This window comes from Dermacentor silvarum, chromosome 1 (assembly GCF_013339745.2).
Source record: "Dermacentor silvarum isolate Dsil-2018 chromosome 1, BIME_Dsil_1.4, whole genome shotgun sequence".
NCBI lineage: Eukaryota > Metazoa > Arthropoda > Arachnida > Ixodida > Ixodidae > Dermacentor > Dermacentor silvarum.
The window spans coordinates 189,446,665-189,470,191 of record NC_051154.1 but is presented as its reverse complement, the minus strand read 5'-3'; the positions used below and the strand labels follow the sequence as shown (position 1 = coordinate 189,470,191).

At 44.8% G+C, this 23,527-nt stretch overlaps 1 protein-coding gene across 4 annotated transcripts in view; it reads left to right on the top strand.

Annotated features, from left to right (window-relative positions):
- The window catches only part of LOC119436544 (Down syndrome cell adhesion molecule homolog), a 149,162-nt gene that overhangs the window by 11,902 nt on the left and 113,733 nt on the right, over positions 1 to 23,527 (top strand). Inside the window, exons 2-5 of one of the 4 annotated variants that reach the window (XM_049658506.1) lie at positions 5,491 to 5,544; positions 8,852 to 8,958; positions 18,684 to 18,708; positions 21,847 to 22,140. In XM_049658506.1, the coding sequence (XP_049514463.1) occupies positions 8,899 to 8,958; positions 18,684 to 18,708; positions 21,847 to 22,140 (379 nt within the window). In that variant the 5' untranslated portion in view covers positions 5,491 to 5,544; positions 8,852 to 8,898. Of the gene's footprint in view, positions 1 to 5,421; positions 5,545 to 8,851; positions 8,959 to 18,683; positions 18,709 to 21,846; positions 22,141 to 23,527 lie in introns of those variants that run through there. The other 3 variants (XM_037703417.2, XM_049658504.1, XM_049658500.1) reach the window with 3 other exon arrangements.

Here is a 23,527-nt window from a genome sequence, read left to right as displayed (position 1 = left end):
CACGGCCACTGCGGCCGCATTTCGATGGGGGCGAAATGCAAGAACACCAGTGTCCCGTGCATTGGGGACATGTTTTAGAGATCCCCTGATGGTCAAAATTAATCCGGAGTAGTTCTGGCACGTAATCTGGCACGTAAAACCCCAGAATTCAATTCAATTCAATACGTCCCATTTCAGGAAAATCTGGATGATTAAATGGTGGAACGGCAGATAAACCAATATTAATGAAGGACAAAAAAAAAAAAAAGCTAGGGTAGCTTGTATTGGAGGCGCAATGCTAAAGAGACAGCAGAGCTGATGGGCACCTAACTAGTCCTGGCTTTTGGGCTAGGCTAAGAACGAGCAAGTCATCACCCGCATTTTCCGGAATTTATTGATTAATAATCGATTATCAATTAGCTATTAATTGGCTATCTATTGGCGATCGCAAGGTATTGGCCACGTATTTGGGCTAGGCTAAGCGCTACCAAGTAATCCCCAGCATTTTACGGAATTTATAATTAATTATCAATTATCGATTAGCATTTCATTAGCTATCGATTGGCTATCGCAAGGTATTGACTACGTATTTGGGCGGGGCTAAACACTACCAAGTCATCCCCAGCATTTGCCAAAATTTATTGATTATTGATCGATCATCGATTAGCTATTGATTGGCTATCGATTGCAAATCAATGACTGACTAAGCTTATGTAGTCCCAACAATGCTTAGCTAGACTTAGCCAGGCTCCGCTTCGCTAGTTCATAGGGGATGTGCCATTGCGCTTGGACCATTTCTGCACTACCGCCAGGATCGGCTCACATTTTTTTTTTTGGGGGGGGGGGGGGGGCGACTAACGGAATAACGGCTGGCTTAAACAGCTCGGCTATTAAAAGTGTTAAAAACATAGCACTCATGATTTTGGCACAAAAGAGCCGCTCTCAGATTTCAGCCGTATGTCGTCTACTTTGCGCATGCTTACTACACTCCAGAATCTGCGAGTATTTGTAGACAACAAATTTGGTAAATCTATGGGATAAAACTCGTGTTTGGCATCTGAAACGGCACGTGTATACTCGGACGTGATAGCAAGATAAGCGGACCACCTGCGCGGATTGAAGACGGCCTCACAACTGTAAAAAACGTGTTTTTTTTTTTCTGTTTAAAAGTCGCTTGAATGATGCCCTGATGATCTTTAATGATGCACTGAACCATGGCGATTTCCTTGCATTCTGTATTATACGAAGGGGTGTATATTTATTTGCAAGTTCCGATACCGGCATTCTTAAATGATAACCAGATTTCTTCAATGGCTATTTCCTAAAGCTTTGGGAAATAGGCATTTGAAAAGGTTTGTAGCTCAATGTTAATAGCTTGGCAATTCGCTTTGTTATAGTTACGAGTAAATTTATATTGTTTAGAGGGACGGGGGTGAACAGGATGGCATAATGAATTGTATTAGTGGTCACTTAACCCTGGTAAAAGCGCTAAAGACAAGATGGCATGCGGAGACGTGGTTAGTACTAGATTGATTATACTTGCTGATGACGATGTGACTTGAGTGGTTTGTTAACCATTTGGTTAAGACTAAATGTAGCACACAAATCGACAAAGGCAGAACACCGTGGGGAGCCGATAGCAGTTATATACAAGGAACTGGAGCACGAAATTACAGGAAAATTAAAATCGCCTAGAGAGAGAGAGAGAGAGAGAGAGAGAGAGAGAGAGAGAGAGAAACGAGAAATGAAAGGTAGGGAGGTTAACCAAGGACGTGCCCGGTTGGCTACCCTACAATTGGGGAGAAGGAAAGGGGAAGAATAGATAAGGAGGAATGAACAGTGGCGCATTTGGAAATCGGACAATAATTTTGATTAAGCAATCATGCAAGCCATCGAAAAAAGTAGAAGAATTTGGTTGTGGATAAGAAGCACAGAACACCACATCCTTGTGATTGAGGCGAATACACGTACAGATCAATTCAAAGGGTGATTGCATTGGAATTTCATAAGAATTCAAATGGCGAGATACTGCTCCCAAAATACCGCCACCAGAATGATCACAACGGTCATGTCTATAAACTCTATAATTGTTTGCGCTAGCAAAAGAGTTTGCAGTTGTACACCTTGGCAGGTAATGATGTCTCAGTCAAGACCACTACATCAGCGCAGCTTATGTCAACCAATGAGCAAAGGGCGTCGCGTTTTTTTCAGGATACTTCTTATACTTGTGAAATGAAAGGATAAGTCACGGGTATATGTTTCGCCTCAGCCGCCATGGATTCATAGGAAGAGCTGCAAGATTGGGTTGAAGCAGCACCAGGCTCATTACTTACAGCCGGCATGTTCTGTATGGTCGATTTCAAAAATCCTGTCTGTAAGCGAACAGTACACGTAACATTGTTTGATTATGTAGAGCTTGTTGTATCTTACAGCAAAGTTCTGTCCGCTTTTCTTTCCCAAATCAGTTGGCTTGCTGCGCGATAACAAATAGCTTTATAGAAGTCCTCCTGCACTTTAATTTCGGTCCCCTTGAATTTAGACTTATGGAAAGAACTGAATCTTTGGCTTAAGAGAAGAAAATTACACGATGAGCGTGCGGTTTTTGTTTGCAAGATATGTGCTTAAACGATGTTCGCGTGCGATAGACTTTATAGGAAGCTGCAGCGAAAGCATTTCCTGGAGAACTTACGCAGATTTTCCCCCGATGTCACCCTCGTTTCACTCAGACTGTCAGCGATATCATAAAAAAAATCAAGTTACTTCTGCGCGACCGATCTTCGTAGTCGTCTAAACGTAACTGGAAGGCGGCATTTTCACTTTTGGTGACGTCTGAAACGACACGGTGTACGTCGGCATCGTCACGAAGTTCTTGTATTGTGTAACCCTATTTCCTATGGCAGTTAGTTTGTCACTGAGATCGGTAACGCTATGTTCTAGAATCTTCTAGTTAGCCTTGACCTCGTTAAGCTGAGGCCATTATTTCCGCGTGACTAGATTTCATAGTGTTAGTGAAGGTAGCTATTGCAGATAGGACGTCACCGTTCTGGCTAGGATCTAATCTCGGATGTCCGGAATTAAGTTCGATGTCGCCGGAACAAATAAACAACTTTGCTACAGAAAAGCAGTCAGCAACAATCATGAACAATGCTTGTGGGCATGGTACGAGAGTAAATATCGATTGCTGGTTCGTTTAGAATAAAGGAACATGAACAAGCCTGCACAAGAACGCAAAATGTATTGAGCGTACTCAACGCTGCTGCTGCTCGTCCACGGCCAGTGAACTGTGTATCAAATGGAACGCCGTTTACATTCCACGAGTACTGCGCAAGCGATGACGATGGGGTTGTCTTGAATGAACGAAGCTCCGTCGTGGCCAGGCTTGCACTCAACCAAACCATATCCACCATATCCAGAAAGGAGGATTGCGCCGGCGGTAGTGCAAAGTCTGAAGATGCACCTGGTTGTAACCAAAAGCGCTTGCCCGGCTCCATAGTTTATTTAGGCCAATACAGACGTTGTCAGATCGTTCTACGATCTGCCAGCGAACTGGTGAGCTCAGATGGTGGAGCAACCACCCCGGAAACGTGCTGGTTCCAGGTTCGATTTCATGGTCGGGACAAACTTTCCTTCATCTGCGAAGCTTTCTTTCCGGGGAAACCGTCACGGGCTTTCTGTGTACCTTCGGCTACTTTCGGGTGGATGAGAATAAACTTTCGTGATTGCTTATGTTCTGTTGACAATTGGTGCGGGGTGTGTCGCAAGCTTGGCGACCTTCGAACATATTTAGCTTTGAGAATGCACTTTATTGGTATAATTTGTTTCTGCGACAAAATTGCTTCCTAAGTTGGCTTTATGAATGCGGTCCCGGATGATTCAGTGAACATTCTCGTCAAAGTCCGCAACATTGTTCGGGCCAGAGTGCACACCTCACGAGAGAAATAGAGAGAGAAAGAAAGGAAAAGAAAGGCAAGGAGATTAGCCAGTGTAAATACCGGCTGGCTACCCTGTACTGGCGAAAGGGGTAAAGGGAATAAAAGGTGATAGAAGAAACAAATAAAAAAATAAATAAAAGTGAAGTAAGAAATTTCGCGCAATAACGCGACCCTACGCGCTACAACGTTCAAAGCCGGTCGCACAATTCACAAGCCCTTAAAAACTTCAGCAGAGCCTAAGCTTAAGGACTTGAGTGCCGAAGCCCGTCTAGATCAGTGTCCTAAAACTTTTTCCTCTGTGAGGGGGCGATTGAAAGCATTCAAGGTAATATTCAGGAACGAACGAAACATATTAGTTATAAACAAAACAAATAAAGAAATTCAGAAAAAGAGAGAGAGTTTGCTATGCTGAGAATTTAATGTTGTCTACGACGAGACTATCACCACGTGGCTTGAAAATTATCCAGAGGCTTTCACCATACAGATGATAGAGTGCATATCGCCCACACCCAGGTGCTTGAAATCTGGGAGCAAAATCTCACCTTCCGCAATAGCAACGATCGCAAGCAACTCCTCAAGGTAAGTTTAGAACGCAATAGGAACTAAACTTTAGCGATCAACTTGAGCTTCGTGCATGCACTGTTTTACCACTATAAGTTTACGCCATCAACATTCCCGCCGTCTCTTACTATACCCCGACACAAATCTCTCCACGCTTTCAAAGAAACATAACCAGGGTGTATACCAGCTGAAAAAAAAAAATTCCGATCCATATATTAATAAAAAAAAAGAAAAAAAAGAAAAGAAAATAAAGCGCGTAACAAGCAGTACCTGCTTGGTCCACCAGGGTGCTTGCAAGACGGAGCTGTCCTCTGTCCATGTAATTCTCGTGGAACACGTTACGCACTGTGGCTTTCTGCATGCTTTCCTAACCGCTTCCTTTTTTTGGGGTAGCGTTGTCGGTTATTAATAAAGCATCACTTTCGTGGTACGATATGGGAAAGAAAAAGAAAAAAAAAAACACAAACAAAGGGACTGTCTACTGAAGGACACGAACTTTCGGATGTTGTCTCTGCAGCTGGCACGAGCAACAGTTGCGAGCAGCCAAGCCACAAAGTACCTTTCGTTTTTTTTTTTCCTTTCAAAATTTTTTTTTGGTAGCACGCTCTATCCTTCTAAGAAGCTACGCTGAGCAAAAGATAGAGGCCGTGGGGTAAAGATAAAGGACGCTGAGCAAAAGATAAAGGCCGCAGCTTGTGTGGCTTGCGTGTGTGGTGTTAGCCATGATGCAATGGGCCCTTGAATTGTCTAGTCGAGTGCACGCCGCTAATCGAGCGTGTCGTCACTGCTTCCGATTGAACGTGTAGTAAGCGGAAGCATCCCTGGCTGCAATCGACAGGGGATCGGTACCCGGCTTTGCACCACAGGGCTAGCGCGACCATTGTTTTGCATCCCGGCAGGCTTTGCACGCAGTCTGGGTGTGCTATTCAGCCGCCGTTTCGGCACTCATTGTCGTGGAGCGCTACCAGGGCAGTGATCATTCTCCGTGCTGTGGCGGACAAGAAACGCAGTGTGATAGTGTCGGCCAGCCGCGCGGCGAAGATGTGATCGCGTACGCTCCAACTGTTGCCAAGTAGGTGTCGAGACTCGTATGTTGCCTACGTCTGCTGCACTGCTGTACAATGTCATGATTAACATGCCAAGCGCGTAAAAAGCAGTGCCTGCTTGGTCCATCAGGGTGTTTGTAAGACGGAACCGTCAACTGTCCATGTAATTCTGGTGGAACACGTTACGCACTGTGGCTTTCCGCACGCTGTCTTTACCGCTTCCTTCTTTTTTTTGGGGTAGCGTTGTCGGTTGTTAATACAGCATCAGTCTCGTGGTACGATATGAGAAACTACGCCTATGCACTTTGCGAAACGAAGTTATTAATAATGTCTCGGATAAACAAAAAAGAAAAACATGCACAATGATGTATCAGCAGGTGCTTTCTACATGTGTTTTTATTGTGTATACTGTGCGACAGGAGCGACTTTTACACAGTCCAGCCATGCCTTAATCATCCAAGTAGTACAAGTTTTCATTTGTTCTTTTCCGTGCTGCGGCGCAACAAAAATGAAGCTAAGTAAATTTTTCGCTCTTGAAACAGTTTGTTTTTCTCCAACGGAGTAAGATTTTATGGGCTCGAAATAACGAAGTGAACGCAGGAAAATCAGTGCACCCATCCGCACTGTTTATGAGTGCATGCTGTCTCGCATACATTAAACGCGAACATCTATAATGTCGCCTCTTTGTTTCTCCTGTATAGATAAAAGCTTGAGCCTTCGAGTGACAACGCCGTGCGCGGGTTAACTAGGTTTCGTTTTTTTCTCGAAAACTATAAAAAACTTTTTGTATCCTGAACCTGCTACCTGAGACCGTTACGGGCGTGCATATAGTGTGTGTCGGGTTAAGCGAGTGGACGGCGGCACACATTTGACTAAGAAGTAACGCGATCGCGCATTTCGGTGCGCATATTGTCCATTCTCGCGCTGTACCCATAGCTGTTTCGCAACACAGCGAGGTGCCAAGCACGCTGATCACGAAGGCCCAAACCTGACTTTGTTTCCCTTTGTTTAACCTGCTTACGTAGGGACGTATACGTTGGTACAACGAAAAAACAAGGCGTGGGCGCATTTGAGCAGCTACGAACGATTATTATTATTATTATTATTATTATTATTATTATTATTATTATTATTATTATTATTATTATTATTATTATTATTATTATTATTATTATTTGTTTTGGAAACACATATGAACTTGAGAGGAATGAGAGAGAGAGAGAGAGAATGAGGGCGACGAACTACAAGGCACAGCATAGACCACACAGACTCGGGAAGGTGAGCGCGTCTGCGCAACGTGTGCAAGCTAGCATTTTCTGCTAAGCGTTATATTGAGGACACTTTTCTTCGCTTGAAGTGCACGCATTGCCGCCACCAACGTCCCGTCCCCATCCACTATCGCACACTGAAGTCCCGAGCCTGCTGATCGCAACAGCAGCGGCAGCCTAAACACCACTGCATTTTGTTTCTACCGCTCAAGAGAAAAACGCAGTGACCTCTGAAAATATTTGCCACTGATCATTCGTAGCAGTGAATTTACCTCGTGGTCGCGCCCCTAGGACAGCGCACACGAGTGCCGATTATCACTTTTCCTAGATTATTGAAAGTGGAATGGGTCGTTTCCACTTTCTAGGACTGACGCTGCACGGAATCTCTGCGTGCTCGCTCGCCAACGCACAAGGTCACAATGGAATGAATCGCACTTCATGCATGCTCGCTTATACTCTCTGGACCCAACCCTAAGCCTTCGAGTACCATCAAGGCTTCGCCGAGGAGACGCAACACTTTTGTGCAGATTATGGTTGGGCGTTGCGTTTACCAACGCCTATGCGTTCCGCATAGGAATGGCCGACAGCGCAGCCTGTGACCACTGCGGCAATGAAGAATCAATTGTACATATATTGTGCGACTGCCCGCAGTACAGTGCGCAAAGACATTCTCCTACCAACGCGTTCAACCAATTGGACGACCGGCCTCTGTCGGAAGAAAAAATTCTCCACCACAGACTGGACCCAACGTCACAGAAGAAGGCCGTGCAGGCGCTTCTGCGCTTCTTGCGAGCCACCGGCCTATCTGACTGACTGTGATTCGAACGCTCTTCCGGTGCAACGAAACAATCGCACACCTTCTTTGTGGGTGCCCTCGTTTTAACCCGCAGAGAGCAGCTCTCTCAGCCACGATAGGTCAACTGGACAAACGCTTAATAACGCAAATCAACATCCTTGTAAACTGGCCTACACGAACAACAGCGCGAGCCACCTTGAAGGCACTGCTGCGTTATTTAAAAGACACCGAACTCAGTGACAAATTGTGACTCTACACTGTGTGACGTAGGATGGGACGTTGACACTTTTCAACACTAGAACGCCTTCGCAGACTGCGTGACAATGCCCACAGAAACAGTTCTGTTTTGTGTGTGTGTGTGTGTGTGTGATTTTTTTTCTTTCCTTTTTTTCCCCTTTTTTGTACTTATTTTTTCTCTCTCTCCTGTCGATTCCCTTTACCCCTCCCCCGGTACAGGGTAGCCAACCGGAGATAATGTCTGGTTAACCTCCCTGTCTTTCCTTTACCTTTTCTCTCTCTCTCTCTCTCCTAGATTATTGGATCCAGCCCAATTTGAGGGTTTATGGCTGCGTAATCACCGAGAGAGGAAAAAAAGAAAAGAAGGAAAGGTGATTGCTTACCGTCGTATACTTAATTTTTCCGCTTCGTGCCGTAACGGTATGCACTTCGAAATCGCACAGCTCATGGCAATCAATGGCAGACATCACAACATCAATTCGGAGCGCCGTAGATAAAATTCCAGATAGAGCAGGCGCATGCCCACATGTATGCTGCCCTGCGCATCTCGTAATACTATTGGGCCAGCATATGCTCCAAGCACTTCTGCCTGCAGAATGGTTTTTATACAATGTAGTACTTATAGGTATCCAGGTTTCCACGAAAGGAAGGGAGAGAAGAAGAATAGAATGTCACAGCCTGTTTTTCGTTGGTTTATTTTCACTTTGGCCGGCGTTCATAGACAAGAGCGAGAAGAAAGGCTAATACGACCATCGCTTGCTCACTAACGCTTACTTTATCGTTCGTTCAAGCAGGTAGGAAGTTTGCTCAAGCGTACCGGGATGATCATGATTACCCGCATGACGTCGATACAGCTAAAGCCCTTAAGCCTTTGGGGCAGCTAGCCGTAAACCATCTTTAATTTAATCTCCTGTGGCTCGCCAGTCACCCCAACCCTACCCAACTTATTTCTTTTTAACTTTCATCAATACTTAGCGCAATGGGTTAGCAGAGCCGACTCAAATGCCGTTTCGTGGTTTCTACCTGCCGCAGTTGTCTTTCATCGGCTCTCTCGATCGAAGCTGGCCGCACCCGAAGTCATGATGCGGCGAGACCGACCTCTTTCGCTGATCGGAGCAGCGGCGTGCGTCTTGCTCGAGGTGAGAACGTGCCCATGCAGGTCTCAATCCACTCATCAAGCTTTCTTCGTATGTGGGGCCGTGAGTACGTGCTGAAAACGGACAGCCGTACTTCACAAACGCTCTGGCATGAATGACGCATGCATGAGAAATGAAATAGAAACGGAATTCTTATGAAGCAGCTTTAGCTGGCTGACCACTCCAACAAATTTTCCCATTCAAGTACTTAGGGAGAAAAATAATCTCAGAGAAAGCACAGTACTTACGTTTATTGCTAATTGAAAACCGGCGTAGTTTTCTTTAAAAGGGGTCAAATCCCTCTCGCCAATAACTACTGGGTCGTTAAGGCAAGCTGTAGCGGGGGGTACCGGACTAATTGTAGTCACCTGAGGTATCTTCAGCGTGCACTTAAATATAAGTACGTAAGCATTTTTGCATTCAACCTCCATCGGAATGTGGCCTCTCGACCAGGATTTCTGACTCGCAACCTCACAGAGAGCAGTAGAACGTTGAAGCCACTGAGCCAACGTGACCATTATATCACTCGGCAAAAACAGCTGAATCCGAATTAACGAAGCTTTTCATCCGTGCGGATCATCTTCCGTGAAAATCGGTAGGCGTGCTGCTTTTGCAAATAAGTTCGCTATCACGACTGGCGTCGGCCAAACGCGATGGCGAAAGTATCAGCCAAGTGGCCGTCCAGTGGGAAAGTTCTTACGAACGATAGGCTATTTGAATATGGCGCCTATTTTCTTTGCTACTTCGTTGTATTCCAACGGACCTGAATAAGAAAAAGGCCCTAAGCCATAAATAAGTATGCGACAAAAAAAGAAGGAAACTAGGGCCATCACAAAAATGGTATAACGTCCTACTATTCCCGAATATTGAGTCATCATATTTGTGCTTGGACACACTGTACACTCTACAGTTCTAAGTATTAAGGCTGTCGAAAGTGTGTTCTGTACTGCCAGTCAGTCGGCTGAATAGCGTGCGCCATCAGTTACTGTTGACGGCTTAGCAAATCGAAATATGGGATGTTTTAGCGACGAATCTCTCCGGTCATAAAGAAGATGGTATTTAAGATGAAATGATTTCTTTCGGTGGTCATGTGGTAACATTATGAGCGGACATCCCAAAATGTGCGATAATCGTCAATAAGATCGCGTACGTAACCCTCAGCTCTTCACTTGCTCGTTTTGCTTGTAACAATATAGTCATGGGCTATAGAAATGGGGAGTTTGTCTGCGTTCGTTCGTTCGTTTTTCGTTCGTTCGTTCAGGTGCTGCACGAAGTAACGGAAACATCCGAGCAGGTATATCTCGGATCAAACTAATGATCATGTGGTCTTAAGCCCAGCATTCCAGCCGCCATGCTAAGGCCGCTTTTCGCCTCGTTTCGGTCGCCTTGTTTTGTATTTTGTTGGGAAAGAATGACATAGGTGATGTTTGCTGATGACCTTTATATTATAACTACCAGGGACACGTCACCGGCACTTCAGTTTCAACTCACTTTCAGGATTTATGTTAAGTTTTTGAGAACTGACCGGCTTCAATGTTGCAATTTGGACATGTGTGCAAAAGTTCACTAATTAGTTTCAGTTAATTCCCCACAATGGCAGCTAATTGGCTATGGCGTCCTGCTGCTGGGACGAGACGATGCGGGAAATTGCGAGAGAAATACGCGAATGTATCGCGAAATAGGTGTCGTCAGACATTCTCCACTGCTACTATGGCGCTCTTTGGCCATACTTGGCCCTTGCGCCATTAAACACTATACATCATCATCTCCACTGTTACGACAGTTCTCTGCTGATGAAATGCTAAGAGAGTTCTAAAACCACAAATCTACCTCGATAGCCTGATTTAATGTGTAGCGCCCACCGACGCTGCAACGCGGGGCGCTTTGGTCGGCGCTCCCAACCGGTGCCTTGGCGCCGACTCTCAAAGAAGAAAACAATAAAGAAGCGCAGCGCGTGCTCGAAGCGCAAGCTCGGCACACGCAGTGTTATTCCAGGAGCTTGAGACGCTGGTCGTCGCAGCCTCCGCTCGGCTTACCACCTTCTGAGTAGGAACGACGGCACGGCTCATTCGCCGCCGTCACGTTAATTCCTACAAACGTTTGCCGCTGGTACCCGTATAGATGCCCGTTTTGCATGCCCTCATCCCGTGTTCTCGTTGTATCAATTCATGACACTAACTCAACTGAAAGCAGCTAAGCAGGATTACGCAGCCACTTTGCGCACCATCATCATGATCATCAGAATCATCATGAGCAGCATTTGATGTCTACTACATGATGAAGGCCTTTCCCAACAATCTCAAATCGCCCCTGTTTTGCGTCAGCCGACATCACCCTGTTCTTAATCTCATCCAAACACCTAAACCCTTTGCCATCCTCGACATCGTTTCCCTTTCCTTTGCACCCATTATATTGCTCTCACAGAGCACTTGTCATCTGTCCTACGCATTACATGGCCTGCCTATCTGCACTTAATGAATCTCAACTGGAATATCAGCTTAAGCCGTTTGCTCCCTAATGTACATCGCCGTCTTCCTTTCTCTTACCCACCTCGGTAGCGCAGTGGCTACAGCGTTGCGCTGCTGAGTTCGAGGCCGCGGATTCGATCGCGGCCACGGCGGCTGCATCCCAATGGAGACGGAATGCAAAAACGTCCTCGTGTACTTATCTAGATTCAAGTCTTACACAAAGAACCCCTGCTGGCCAAAATTAGGTTGGAGTGTCCCACATGGCGTGCCTCATATTGAGATTGCGATTCTGGCAAGGAAAATGCCAGAAATAAATTAAAAAAATTATTGTCCCTTACCGTTACTCATATGATTTTCTGTTTCTCTGCCAGTTGCGCGGCCCTTCCCAACCTTCTTTGTTAGCCTGGAAGTTTCCGCCCCATAGGTGAACACTAGTGCAATGCAATGATTGAGCAGTTTTCACGAATAACTAAGCTGCCGATCATGACTTGTGAGTGCCTGCCGTATGTGCTCGAACGCAATTTTTTTCCGTCTGAGGATTTTCTTTTCACGATCGCGGTCTTCAGTGAATCATTCGCCTATGTAAACGCTCCGCATGCCCACGTATAAAATAATTCCACATTGCACAAGCGTGATAAATGCCTGTTTTGAAGAAAATAGTTTACAAGTCCAGTTGGGGCGTTAAGCCTCGTCGTGCACTGTTTCTTGCTCTCTGCGCGCCTCGACAGCAACACTGCAACATAGTTAATTCCTGCGCAGCTGTATTTTATTTTCGTTCGAGCTTGTCTCGCATGTTGGCACGAAAAAGAAAAATCGATTGAAAATCAGCGATTGCTTCGTCTTCTTCTTCTTTTTTTTTGCAAGTATACCATGAGCTCGTAATGATCATGCTTGTGCCTCAACTCAAACATCGAGAAGATTAATCTTTTCAGAGCCTATTTTTTGTTTGTTGTAAATCTGTCATTAGGCTTTGTCAGCTGCTTTGGGAAGAGGGGTGGGGGTGCGTGTACAAGAGCTTTTCAGAATTGCCGCCAGCACAGATATTATACCCCTGCACATGTACTTTATACAGCCCCTCCTTTTTCGCTGGAAAAGAAACGAAATCACAAAAACTGCAGACGTTTCGAAACAGGAAATAAAATTAAAAATGAGTGTACGGGAGGAAAAATGAGACATTAATGTTATCACTGGCGCTCAGAAGTCAAACAAGAGAAGACTCTTCCGTGCTATGTTCTTGTATATGCTGCAATGTCCGGGCGTGTATGCGATACTTATGGTTTTTTACTTGACAGCACTGAGATAGGATGGTTCGCCCATTAAGTGGCAGGCAATCATAGTGGCCGTTCTCGTCTTGCTTCACAGCTTATAAAATAATTTATTCATTATACTCTAAAGGACATTCGTGGCGCTATTCTATGAAGGAGAGGGAGAGAAGGAAATAAGATATATTGTTTATGAAACGTAAAAAGATGACAAAACAACCACAAGCGTATAAACTCAGATACAGAGTTGTGCAAAATGAAGTGTACATAACATACGTGTGCAGCACACTGATTAACTACCGCATGTGAAAAGTGGCATGCACTAAAAAAGAATCAAAAAAGGAAACAAGAAAACGAAAAAAAAAAAACGATATCTGAATAGCCGAAATTGTTAGCAACACAAAAAAGAAAAGTTGAGAAGTATAATAAAGACGTGGAAAGGTGCCCGGCATTTTTTCGAGAAGCGCTGAGCAGCCCCTATATGGCAAGTTACCACATTTCGGCTATGATAAGCGTGGCTATGAGCTGTGGGGAATTGCACGTGCTTTATTTTAAAAGCGTGGGAGTCCGCTGGTGATAATGAAATTAGTTGATTTGACATTTATGACTCCCGGAATGTTAGATAACAGGAGTTAGCTTTGGCATGATATTTGGTATCACAGCACAAAGCCAGTCTCTGCTGTAATATCACTGTCGACTTATATCAGTGCTTCTATACGGTGCGTGACAGAAGTACTCTAAGCATTACGGCAAACGAAATATAGTAGTTAATACGAAAATGCGACTTAATTTCGGAGAGATGATAGGACCGATACTCAGGATGTCGAAAAGGGCAAAATAACGCGCCAGCTTTGTAGAACAAAAACGACTAGAGGGATGCGCATCATGTACAGTATACAGGGTGTCCCAACTATCATGCACCAAGATTTAAAGATATGCGAATGCCACGTAGCTGTACACCAAGGTAATGTTGTTTACTGTCACTTGGATACCCTCAGATTACATTTTTGTGCTCCGTCTAATTACATAATTAGTCTTAATTAATTATTCAACTTCTCAAATGCACGCAAATGTGCCGCGTGACTGGCCGCTCGAGGCACTTTGCGTGCATTCGCGGGCTTCTTTCATGTTTGGCAAAACACTTTTAGGTAGCATGTATTGAGCAACAGAAAGCTGTATCGGGAGTTTTTCATGTTGCTCTACAATTCTTTCATTCAAAATTTTCATCTAATTATAAAATTTCAGAAGTTGATTAAGTAAGACTAATCATGTAATTAGGTGGAATGCAAAAAAAAATTATCTGAGTAACTCCAAGTGACGGCAAACATTACCTTGATTTTGTCCATCTACGTGGCATTTGCATATTTTTAAATCTTGGTGAGTGAGTGAGTGAAATAACTTTATTGAGGTCCAGAGAAGACGCAGGGGACACCCCGCGCCACCCGGGTGTCCTAACTATCAGGGACACCCTGTATATGCTGCTTTTGGATACGCTTCTCAGAAGGGTAGTTATTTATATTGCGATAGCAATTATATGGACACTCCAGGTAAATATTTCTCCGTCGCCGTTATGTTCCGTATAAAGTCTAAGTTGCAATAAGAATGAGCGGCCCCCGCCGTATGCAGCAGGTTCAAGGGAAGGTGGGCGAGGGTGATCTGAGGAGGATGGTGGCTTCATGCCCACTGTCTTTCCGCGCGCTCCCTGGTGAGGGTCACGTGACCGAGAGCGCGGGGGAGGAAGCGTGCTTCTCCTCATCGCTGCCGGCGCACTAACAGCCATCTTAGCTGGCAACCGCATCAGACTCCGTCGCGAAGTTTAATCAGCAAGGCAGCTCGGCGAGGCAGTCGCATAAGCGCCTGCAGGGGCATCAGCTCTCTGTTAATTAATGATTGTTATTTGTAATAAATTTGTTGTTCACATCGCACTCAAGCAAACAGGCCGAAAAGCGAACGTTACGCTCGAACGGAAAGCTCTAAAGGAAGCAAGTGGGAGGCGCGCACACGGTCACAATAGCCGCACGTTTCAAACTACCAAAAGAAAGCCAGCTTGCCGACTCAAATTCGCGACTGAGGCGCCGGCCATTGAAGGCCTCTTCTGGCGCACCGGCAATGACAATCGCAAGCGTTCATTGTCCCTGATACAATGCCACGGCGCAAGCTTCTAAGCTTAGTGCTGCGTGTTTGTCGGAGACACAGGAGCCAAACCCTGAGCTGCATGTTTTGGTGTTCCATTTTATGCACACGTGGTATACTCCTGGATCGTTTTGAAGGCTTAATTGCGCAGCGAGTCATCCAGCTTATATCGTCTTCGCAGTGAGAATTGATTTGGCTGCTACGGCCCTGGAAAACAATACTACATCAGCCGGGGTTGTCACTTGGGATTGGAGTGAAATTGAAACAATACATCACCTTGATGACACTCAGACATGGCTGCTCTCTGGGCAACTTTGCTCCAAAAGTAATCAAAACGACGTAGAAATATCTATCCAAACGACAACAACTATACCATTGTCTTTGAGCAACACTGACCTCATAGAACCAAATTCCCATTTTAACGTAAAATCAGTTTTTGTCGAGGTCTCCCTCAGAGTTCCGTTGCATCAGTGCAATGGAAATTAAGCTATCGCCTTGCGTGGCGGCACCTGGCCTGCGTATATAGGCCTGCCCCCTTCACAGGAAATGAATGGTTTTTCAGGCTTTTGCTATGCTTTATCTCACCTCGGCAGCAAAGTTAAGGCGTTATCTCGGCGGTCTTCGTGAGACTGGTTCTCGATATCGAGGCACGAAGGTCCTATGGTCACAGACAGGCAGCTCGCGAAGTCACTGCAACGATACGGTGGAATCATATGTCACTACTACAGAAAAACACGCAAAACACGCCGCGTGGTGACAGATGGCGTCACCGTTCCGTTACTGAGAAATCGGCCTCTTTAGAGCCGTGTCGACACGCACTTGCCATTGCCTTGGATTGGCGTTGCTAAAGCCAGTATACACGCCAGCATACATGCTCCCCTCGCTCGTGCATCAGCGCTCGGGCGCGTCAAATTGGTTCCATAAATATTTTATGACTCCTTAACACATTGTACATGCGAGAGCTTCTGGTGGCTAAATTTCACTTTATGCTTGAGTGACGTGTGCGTCAATCCTGCATGCCTCCACCTGGAGCGATGGCTGCATCGACATAGCTGCATCGACGGCGAAAAATCTTACGGTAGTCGTAGCTTCTGCGGTAACCTAGTTCGGTTCAGCAATCAAATAGCCCTAGTTTTTTTTCTTCAAATTATGGAGATGATGAGCAGTACTTAGAGGTAAACAGTGCAACTACGTTCACAGTATTCTTGTAATTAATACCGCTTGTTGTCGTGCTCCCTTAAGACAAGGAATAGCATGCATGTTTCGACATGTTCGATACTTTTTAAACCTAATGACGCCGCGAACTAACGAGCCGCTCAAGAAGTGAGAGAAAATATTTTTAGCCTCTAGGGTTTATATAACATAATATTGCAGACTCATTTCAGATGCGCGCACACAGAAATCAGCGCAGAACGTAGCTCAACTTTGCTCTTTACGTACGCGTCTTCCCTTTTTCTAAGCGCGAGGAAAACATTTGTCTCTACAGACGCTATAGTATTCCGAAGGCAACCAAAGACCGGAAGTATTCGCACTGCGGGGTTCTTTCTCCTCTTCCTCTTTCCTATACTTTCAAGAAGTTCAGGCGTGTTTCGTCGATCTTCAGATCGCTGTCTAACCTTTTCTCTTGAATCGCTACTTGGCGCAATGACTGCGTCTTTCCACACCCGACCACGAGGTAAGCAAGTTCTGCGTGTTCAGTTTACGGAAGTGAAAGAGCCGCCAAGTCGTACATGCTAGGGTGTGTAGGTGCGATCAATCACCCCAGTGATCGATCGACCGTAGTGCCGCCGTCGTGGTGGCAAGACATTGCAACTTCACGTGGGTGCCCAGAGCAAGCAGCGTGCACAACGGAATCCTGCACCCGCGTACAACGCCGGCTGCTCGCTCGAGCTTGGCTCATGTCCCTTTCGCAAGTGCCTGCCCGTGTTTTTGTCTGTAGCGGGTACGCGCGATGCAAACCTCTTCGGTCGGAGACTCACTGACGCCATGTGCTTGCGTAAAAGCGCTCAGTTCGATGACTGCGAACCGGTGTGTGGCAGCATAAGGCCACGCGTCTACTGAAGCAGGACCACATTCAGAAATCAGTTCGCACGTAGAAGATGTCGTCCGGAAGGTCAGGCGAAGACGGCATAGTCATGATAGAAGACTGGGTGACATACAAGGCGCAGTCCAGTTATATAGGCAGCTCTTACGAATGTGAAACGTTGTTAGTGGCTACCCTAGAGTTCCTAAAACTTAATTTAGACAAAACTATGGCGCTACACTAATGCCTATGCCGGTTTCTTGAGTTACGCTCTCAACAGCGAAAGAGTATGATGGGAACTACAATCATTGGCTTGACTCGACTTTACCACTCTTTTATAGCGCCCTATATTTTTATCATGACCGCGTTTATGCTGCCTTTCACTTTGATTACCTGTCCATACTTTTTCACCTATCTGCTTCCGTCGTTCACAACCTGTACATTTACACTTTCAATCCCTTTTCCCCCTTCCCAGTGCAGGGTATAGCTTACCGAGCTCAGCCTGGTTAACCTCCCTGTCTTTCCCTTATGACTTTTTTCTCGCTCTCTCTCTACTTACGTCATTAATCTGTACTCCTATAGGTATACGCCCCTATACTTCGTATATCATTTCATCTGTGTTGTTACCAAGTGCTCAGTAGTATCGTCAAACACCACGAAGTCTGATTTGATTACACTAAACTCATATCCTAGAGCTTCACCCAACTTTTCACAAATGTCTGCCAGAAGTTCAATATCGCTCTCACTGTCCTATAACAAAAGAATATCATCTGCATACATTAAACCAAGATGGCGGGGATGAATGTGCCGCCACAATTTCGCGTTCGTTATAAATATGCTGACCTAACTTGCTTGTCTCTATAGTGTCATTTCCATGCTTATTATGCATATCGCAAAGAGCAGCGATGGTAACGGGCAATCCTGGTAGAGACCTTTCCGAATATGTGCGGAAGTGAAGGTCGTGGTGCGCCGAGTGGCGGTGGACCGCAAAAATTGGTCCAAATGTCCAGAATTTATACATATGTATAAATTATGTATAAATAAATATGTATAAATTCTGAACATATACAGTTGAACGCGGATATATTGAACCCACATATAACGAATTATTGTGTACATCGAACAGCTGTAAAATTCCCTTGAAATTTTTGTATCAAAGTTTTATTTTATATAGCGGATTACCTACATATCGAACTTTTTTTTTTGTAATCCCCTTAAGATTCGATATATCCGGGTTCGACTACATATATATGCACTACTTGTTGCACCTGATGTATGATTCTGTTCGAACTGCTAAGAATAAAATAAAAAAAAATCGTTGTATTAACCAGTGTCGGGGGTGGCTTCCCCAAGGATTCACCGGCAATGCAGAAGTCATGTATGGTGCGTGCGGTCAAACCCACAGGCCGAGATTAAGTTGTCAAAAGCAAGGAAACAGTGGACAGGGCTCGGATATTTGCGTGACGCATGGAGTTTTATTTCTTAAACTACAGAATTACGCACAATACGATTCAGACATTTTCGTTAAGCCAACCAACGGACGACATCAAAGAAAGTAAGGAGGGATGAACAAAAATGTCGGACAGTGAATGTAAGGACTGTACATCTCTGCGTAGTTCGTTCAAGCTAATGTTGAACATAAAGTAGCATTTTCTGACTTCAATTTCACTCCAAATTGTGCTCTTCGATAATTTTTCGTATTTATTTTAATGATCTCAGCCATAATGAAATGAAGGGTATAGGATAACAATTCTTCGCTCTGATTGGACAGTCGTACTTCTGCCCTCTTACTGGCGAAATACACCACGCAAGTGATCTCAAGGAGCTATTTTTCTCTTCCAGATGCTTCGCTCGGTGGCTGCTATGGGTAAGGCGACGTCCCATTATTTTTGCTTATCCATGAAAATATATTTACCTGGTTTCTCACTTCTCGAATGGAGCAGCTGCAGCACACAGCTTAAGTGGACAACTAGTATACAAGGTTTACATGTGTTTAAAATGGCCGATGCGTGAATGCAACTGTATGCAGTAGAGAGCTGCATTTTAATCCTGTATCAGGAAACGCTTGAGCTCTGGTGTCTGTCCTGTACCAAAAGACACTATAAGTTCCAAACAGGCGCGACAAAAGTTTCCTAAGGCTTGCCAATCGGGCTACTTACTATCTGCAGCAAAAATAACTGGAGTTGATGCCTCTTATATTTGTCCTTAATCGTTTAGAAGTAGCAATGTTCGCCGTGGCAGCAGTTGGTGCAGCACAAGAGTGGACAAAGACCAAGACAGTAGTCACAATGACCTCTCGCATTCGCATTTGCCTATTTTAAATGCAGAGACAACTGATACAATCTCATACAGTGTCTTTCTCTCTTTCTCACTTGCACGATATCTATATATATATATATATATATATATATATATATATATATATATAATGTGCGTGTGTGTAAAAAGAACCCTTCAGCAACTCAATCTGGCAAACTCTAACCGTTGTTCTGCGCCTGTAACATCATCATCATCATCATCATCATCATCATCATCATCATCATCATCATCATCATCATCATCATCATCATCATCATCATCATCATCATCATCAGCCTATATTTATGTCCACTGCAGGACGAAGGCCTCTCCTTGCGATCTCCAATTACCCCTGTCTTGCGCTAGCTGATTCCAACTTGCGCCTGCGAATTTCCGAACTTCATCACTCCACCTAGTTTTGCCTGTAACATATGCGCAGTGAATCAAACAAATTAACTTATTCTGCAATTTTGGCTTCTCGAGTGATATGCTAATGTTATATCGCAGTACTTTTATAAAGCCTTCGATGAAGATGAGCACTTCCCCTGAGGAAACACTTACATGAAAAATTCGCACTACCAGGATGTATTTCCACCCACATAGCGGAATGATACAATTAGTCAAATGGTCTCCTTGCAAAGCGAACATTTTCTTTGACGAATAATTTGTCGAAGAAAATTTTTGCTTTGCAAGGAGACCAGAAACATTTTTTTGACGAATAATTCGTCGTACTGAACCTGGGACCACTGCCTGACGGGTTCAGTCAGACAGTGGAGCCACAAGGCGCCATGCTGTCCAGGAGGCTAGCATAAGGTCTAGCGCGACCATCTGCTAGCGTCCGAACTTTTAGCTTAAGAGGATGCTTTAGCTGGGCGGCTCCAATCTAAATACTTGGGAAAGAAGAAATGGTTTTTCCCAGCAGCAACTGCAGAACATTTGGTGAGGTTTGTTGTACTTAAAAGAAAGAGTAAAAATCCCGTGACTGTTGCAAGCGGATTTTTGATTCAGGCCGTCAATGTTTTTATAAAAATTGTCGAAAATCGCCAATTTTTGAGAAATCATTAACTATTAAGTTTACGACTCTGTAACTTAGAAATGAAAAAAATGATACCAGAATTCTGTAAACTGCATCTAATAGTATATACAAATTAATTCTGGGATTTTACGTGCCATAATCACGACTTAATAGTACATATAAAGCGAACGAAATTGATGTATTATACATCGCTCTGAAATATATCGTTATTATTTGAGTATGACGTTTGCAAGAGTCTTGTAAACATTGCATCAGATTCACGTAAGCTGTAAATTTATATTTCAATTAGTCCGTTTTAGGTGCTCTAACCGATGCACTTTACAGATCGCGATATTTACTTTTGATGCAGAAGCACTGATTCGCAAACTTCGGGCTTCCATATTTTTGAACCTGCTATTATTTAAAAATCCCTGCCTCTAAAAAAAGTTTAGGCCATAAATCAAGATTTCACTTCCAGCAGTCGATAGAATTCATCTTTTTTCTTTACAAATTTAATTGACATTGCCCCAGGGGTTACCTCAGAAAAGCATTTATGCGTTTTACATGGTTTTGATTATGCGGCATCGTAATTGGGTCCGAGATAAAGCCTCCTCTTAACGACACTCCAAAGTTCAAGAAGCCTTGAAATGATTAATTAACCGACTCAGTTCGACAGAAATGCGCCAAGTGAAGAAAGTTTCGGGCAAACAAAGAAAACAGTCATTTACGGGTCAATGACACGTTTTTCTTGCATAAAGCTTGAATTTCTACAGAGCTGGTTTGACTAATAACTTCGTTGGATACCCTTAGAGGTCTTATTTTTTAACGGTATCTAGCGGTATCTAACGGTTTTACAAGTTCGAAGAACATTTATGCTAGCGAAGTACCAACGGCCCACGGTGCTGAACACAGACGGCAAAACAGTCTACCACTTTAGTTCAGAGGACGCGTCTCTTTCTAGATTAGGTACTTCGCGAAGTACAAGGCCACACGTGGGATTACGAGCTTGTCGATCCCTGCATTTATCGGAGAAGGGGAAGATAGCAGCACTTGGTATAATCGGTATGGCTCGGCTGCTCGCCGCCTCGTATTGCGCGTGAAGTGATATGCTAAGCATTGCGAGAACAGCGCAGGCCAATGGAGGTTCGGGTTCACGGAGTGAAAATAATCAGCACACATTACCAGCGCGACACGCCTACTAAACACCGTCACATGAAAGAGGTCATGGAACGGAGTTGCAGAGCGTCATAGCATCGATATATAACCTGTGTCTAACGACTTGGAACACATAGAATCACTGCGACACTGTGCCAGCGCCACGACGAGTTTGCATTGCTCCTTTTTAAACTGCCAATTGCTTCCATCAAAACACAGCTTCTGACGCTCGGCTCATTGTTATTACCTGTTATTGCTTATTAAGCCTAACAAAATACGCTATCCATGAACAGGCTATATCGATATCATGGATGAACTGCTTCCACTTAGAGGGAAAGAAAGGACAGAAAAAATAAATAAACGAAAACTGATACTGGAGACGAAAACTGAGCTCGACACGATGGAATCCACTGGTTGAAACCTCTCGTGATGTGTGATCACTAACGAGCGTAAACATGATTTTAATTATCTGGTCACAGTTTAATTGCACGCCGTTCTAACATTGCTCCTCGTTAAGATGGCGTGCCTTGGCCGCAGGGGACGGCAGCGTCGGCAGCCTGAGCGCCACCCTCGTGGGACCTGACACGGCCGTGCTGTCTTGGATGCAGCCGACGAAAGGCGCCGACGGCTACGAGCTGCGTGTGATGCGCGGCTCGGCGCTTGTCTTCGCGCAGCGGTTCAGGCTTGATGCGGCGGAGAAGCTTGAGCCCGTACTATACTACCGGCTCACTGGCTTGCGGCCGGCCACCACGTACAATGTCTCACTGGTCCCCACACTGGCAGGACAGCAGGGTCCAATCACCAGCGTTGTGTTCACCACTGCTCCGCTAGGTGAAGTGCCTCCTCCTACATTTTCTCTCCTCTAAGCTTAAACCGGCGCACTGCGGCCTCATGTATATGGACGCATACCGCGGCCATTAGGTTTTCAGTCAGGAAGGTAAAACTTAACGATGTGTCTGCCGAGGCCAGTGGCTTTATGCCGCAGGGCAAATGGTTGAATTGGGAAAAGAAAACCATAACCATTGCTAAGCGCGAGTACATGTGATTGGACAGCTTTAGGAAACAGAACCCAAAGCTTGGCGATCCGAAGTAGCGTTACGTGTGCGAAACTTCGCAGGGATGACATAGTCTTGGACTGTGGCCATACACCTGTGCCGCTTGGAGTTTTCGGTAATATACACGGCGAAACGGTTGAAAAGCGATGCTTTTTTTTATGAAAAAGAAACTAAATATCTCGTACGTATGTTTCTTCGCACTGCGACACATAAAAACGCAATTAACAATAAGGAGTAACTTATTATTAAAGAATTCCTCAGGTTGTCCGACTTTTTTCTGAAGTAACGCTTTCATAGCAACGACCGTTGCAGCACGCTTAAAGCCGCTAAACAACAATGTCCAGTTGAAGAGAAAGACAAATTTTTTGCTAATTTTGTTTGAGGCAAGATGACACAAAGCAAAACCATGCTGAGTAATTCACTTTTGTGGGCTTAACGTACCATGTGGGTGCAACGATGGATTCGTGGTAAAGCGAGCGGCTTCGGTATCGCCGGATGCCCGCTTATAATCGGGTTGTCCTAGTGAATACCGCCATTACCAGATAATTGAGTTTGGTTCAAGCGCAAACGCAAAACCCAAAGCGCCGTATGAGTTTTGCGAGTGCGCAATGGTGAATCACTACTTATATGACTATACCTTTCGTAAATAAGTCCGGTTTTGTGTATCCTTCGAGTCAATGTGAATTATCCACCTGAAGAGCCTGTAGAAAGCGTGAACAGCTGTTGCTTTGATATCGAACGCTGCACGTGCATGAATCATGTATCTAAATGAATACTTGACAGAACGTGCGCCGTTTTCTTACGTCACATGTCTCGATTCAGTGTTTCGATGCCACTGTCGTTGCAGCGTGCCTACAAATAGTCTATGAAAATAGGCACTCATATGCAGAAAAACGAACAAAACATGCTCGACCGGATGTTTGGGGCTCCATATGAATAAGAGATTGCGCACTTCAGTATAGTAATCGTCATGCATATTGAAAATTTTTTCTGTAGTGGCCGTCACCGCCACTACACGTGCCAAATATACGTGTGTGCGCGTGCTTGCTAATCCACGCCGTGCATTAGAAAGTAGCACCTGGCTAAGGCGTTAACCGGAACTGTATAGAACAGTAATTATGTTCTAAGTGTAATAGTGACATGGCGAGCCAAACTTTGCCTGG